Genomic DNA, 1,617 nt, shown 5'->3' on the forward strand with positions numbered 1-1,617 from the left:
AACAACAAACATAGTGGATATCATAAATACTGCTGTATAGTTACTTTCGTATTTTAATGATAGTATTATAAAAGATTAACAAAAAGTTTAGAGATAGCTAATTTGTGAAGATTACTATGGACCGTTCTTTTCAATTGTGTACTTTAACATACAACATATAATCCAAATTTGAAACATCTTAAATAATAATTATTAAATTAATTAAGCATTATATATATATATATATACATACATAATATATATATATACTTTTTTGTAGGAGATGATACAACAAAATAGTGACATAGTAACAACAGAAAATAAAATATACTCCTTGAAACAAGAAAATCAGACAAATAACAACGCTACTGTAGTAAGAATTAAATATAAATTTTTTCATATATATATACTCGAAAAAAATGTTTCATATATAATTATATATAATTATTTAAAATTATATATAAAATTGACGTATTTTATATACAATTATGTAAGATTATACATGTATAAAATATGTCCATATATATATAACATTTTTTCCACGTATCATTTTTTAAATTAATTAAATATTAAATAAATAATATCGTTTTACTTAATAATACAATTCATATCTTATAATCTGTTAATGTTTCAAACTTTCAGAATGAACTGAATATTGGTGATCGAACGGTTGATAAAAGAAAGGTTTCCAGGATTGACAGATCTAAGGGACTTTCATCTTTTACAACTGCTCTAATGGGAATTGTTTTTAGCCCGGAAGAGATGGGGACATGTACTATGACAGGTGAAGTGAGTAACTTCCAAAAAAAGACAATATCATCGAATACAACTATAGCATCGTCAAAAAAACAATTGGACCCTGTTATCAAAGATGCCTTCATCGGTAATTTGCAATGTTTTGAATTAACAATGTTTTTATGTTCTAATTTGACGTATATACATATTCTGCATGTAAATATGTGTTTTAGACAAATATTAAATATCATTATATTATACATATATCAAATATATCATAATATTAAATATCAAATATGTATTTTAGATTATGTCAGGCAAGAATTTAAAATAAACAAAGATGACAAAGAAAAAATTGCTAAAATTAAAACTGCTATGAAAAGTAAATTGAATAATGAAGCAACAAAGTTAAAAAAGCAACAAGTGACCTTATAACTGTATATGTATAAATGTGTGTGTACGCAAGAATTAAAAATAAATATAAAATTCATTTATGATTTTTCCTTTTTTCTCTTTTTCATGACACAAAATTTTATAATTAAGGTAAAAAAGTGTTAAAATGTAAAACTTGCCAAATATAATGCTTTTAATATATTTTATTACTTTTTTACAGATTTAATAGTGGAAAGTAGTGGTTAATTACTTATTTTAAGTATTAAAAGCACTGTTGTTCAACGTTAAAACACTAATAAGTATTGCAAATACTGCACAACAGTATTTTTAGTACTCAAAATAAATAATTAATCACTACTTTCCAGTATTAAGTTGAGGCTGCAGTATTTTGAATCAGTATTAAAAGCCAGTATTAATAATTAAGCATTGGCCAAATAATCACTGAAATGCTATTAATATTTTTATCACTGTAAATTTTTAGTAATTTTCAGTATTATATTTCTATAAGGG

The 1,617-nt window shown here is 23.3% G+C and overlaps 1 protein-coding gene across 1 annotated transcript; it reads left to right on the forward strand.

The window, feature by feature from the left end:
* The first annotated feature begins 20 nt into the window (after positions 1 to 20).
* Positions 21 to 1,353, forward strand: LOC108780092 (uncharacterized). Its single transcript, XM_018547714.1, has 4 exons — positions 21 to 34; positions 260 to 352; positions 622 to 862; positions 1,328 to 1,353. Exons 2-4 carry the CDS (start codon positions 263 to 265, stop codon positions 1,351 to 1,353), a joined length of 357 nt encoding a protein of 118 aa, XP_018403216.1. The 5' UTR covers positions 21 to 34; positions 260 to 262.
* Positions 1,354 to 1,617: the final 264 nt, after the last annotated feature.

The sequence above is a fragment of the Cyphomyrmex costatus genome, unplaced genomic scaffold (genome assembly GCF_001594065.2).
Source record: "Cyphomyrmex costatus isolate MS0001 unplaced genomic scaffold, Ccosl1.0 C2304203, whole genome shotgun sequence".
Classification (NCBI taxonomy): domain Eukaryota; kingdom Metazoa; phylum Arthropoda; class Insecta; order Hymenoptera; family Formicidae; genus Cyphomyrmex; species Cyphomyrmex costatus.

Coding starts and splice junctions, on each gene's coding strand:
- LOC108780092 (XM_018547714.1), top strand. CDS start 263: ATGATACAACAAAATAGTGACATAGTAACAACAGAAAATAAAATATAC. Junction 353..621: donor CAAATAACAACGCTACTGTA/GTAAGAATTAAA, acceptor TCAAACTTTCAG/AATGAACTGAATATTGGTGA. Junction 863..1,327: donor TATCAAAGATGCCTTCATCG/GTAATTTGCAAT, acceptor ACTTTTTTACAG/ATTTAATAGTGGAAAGTAGT.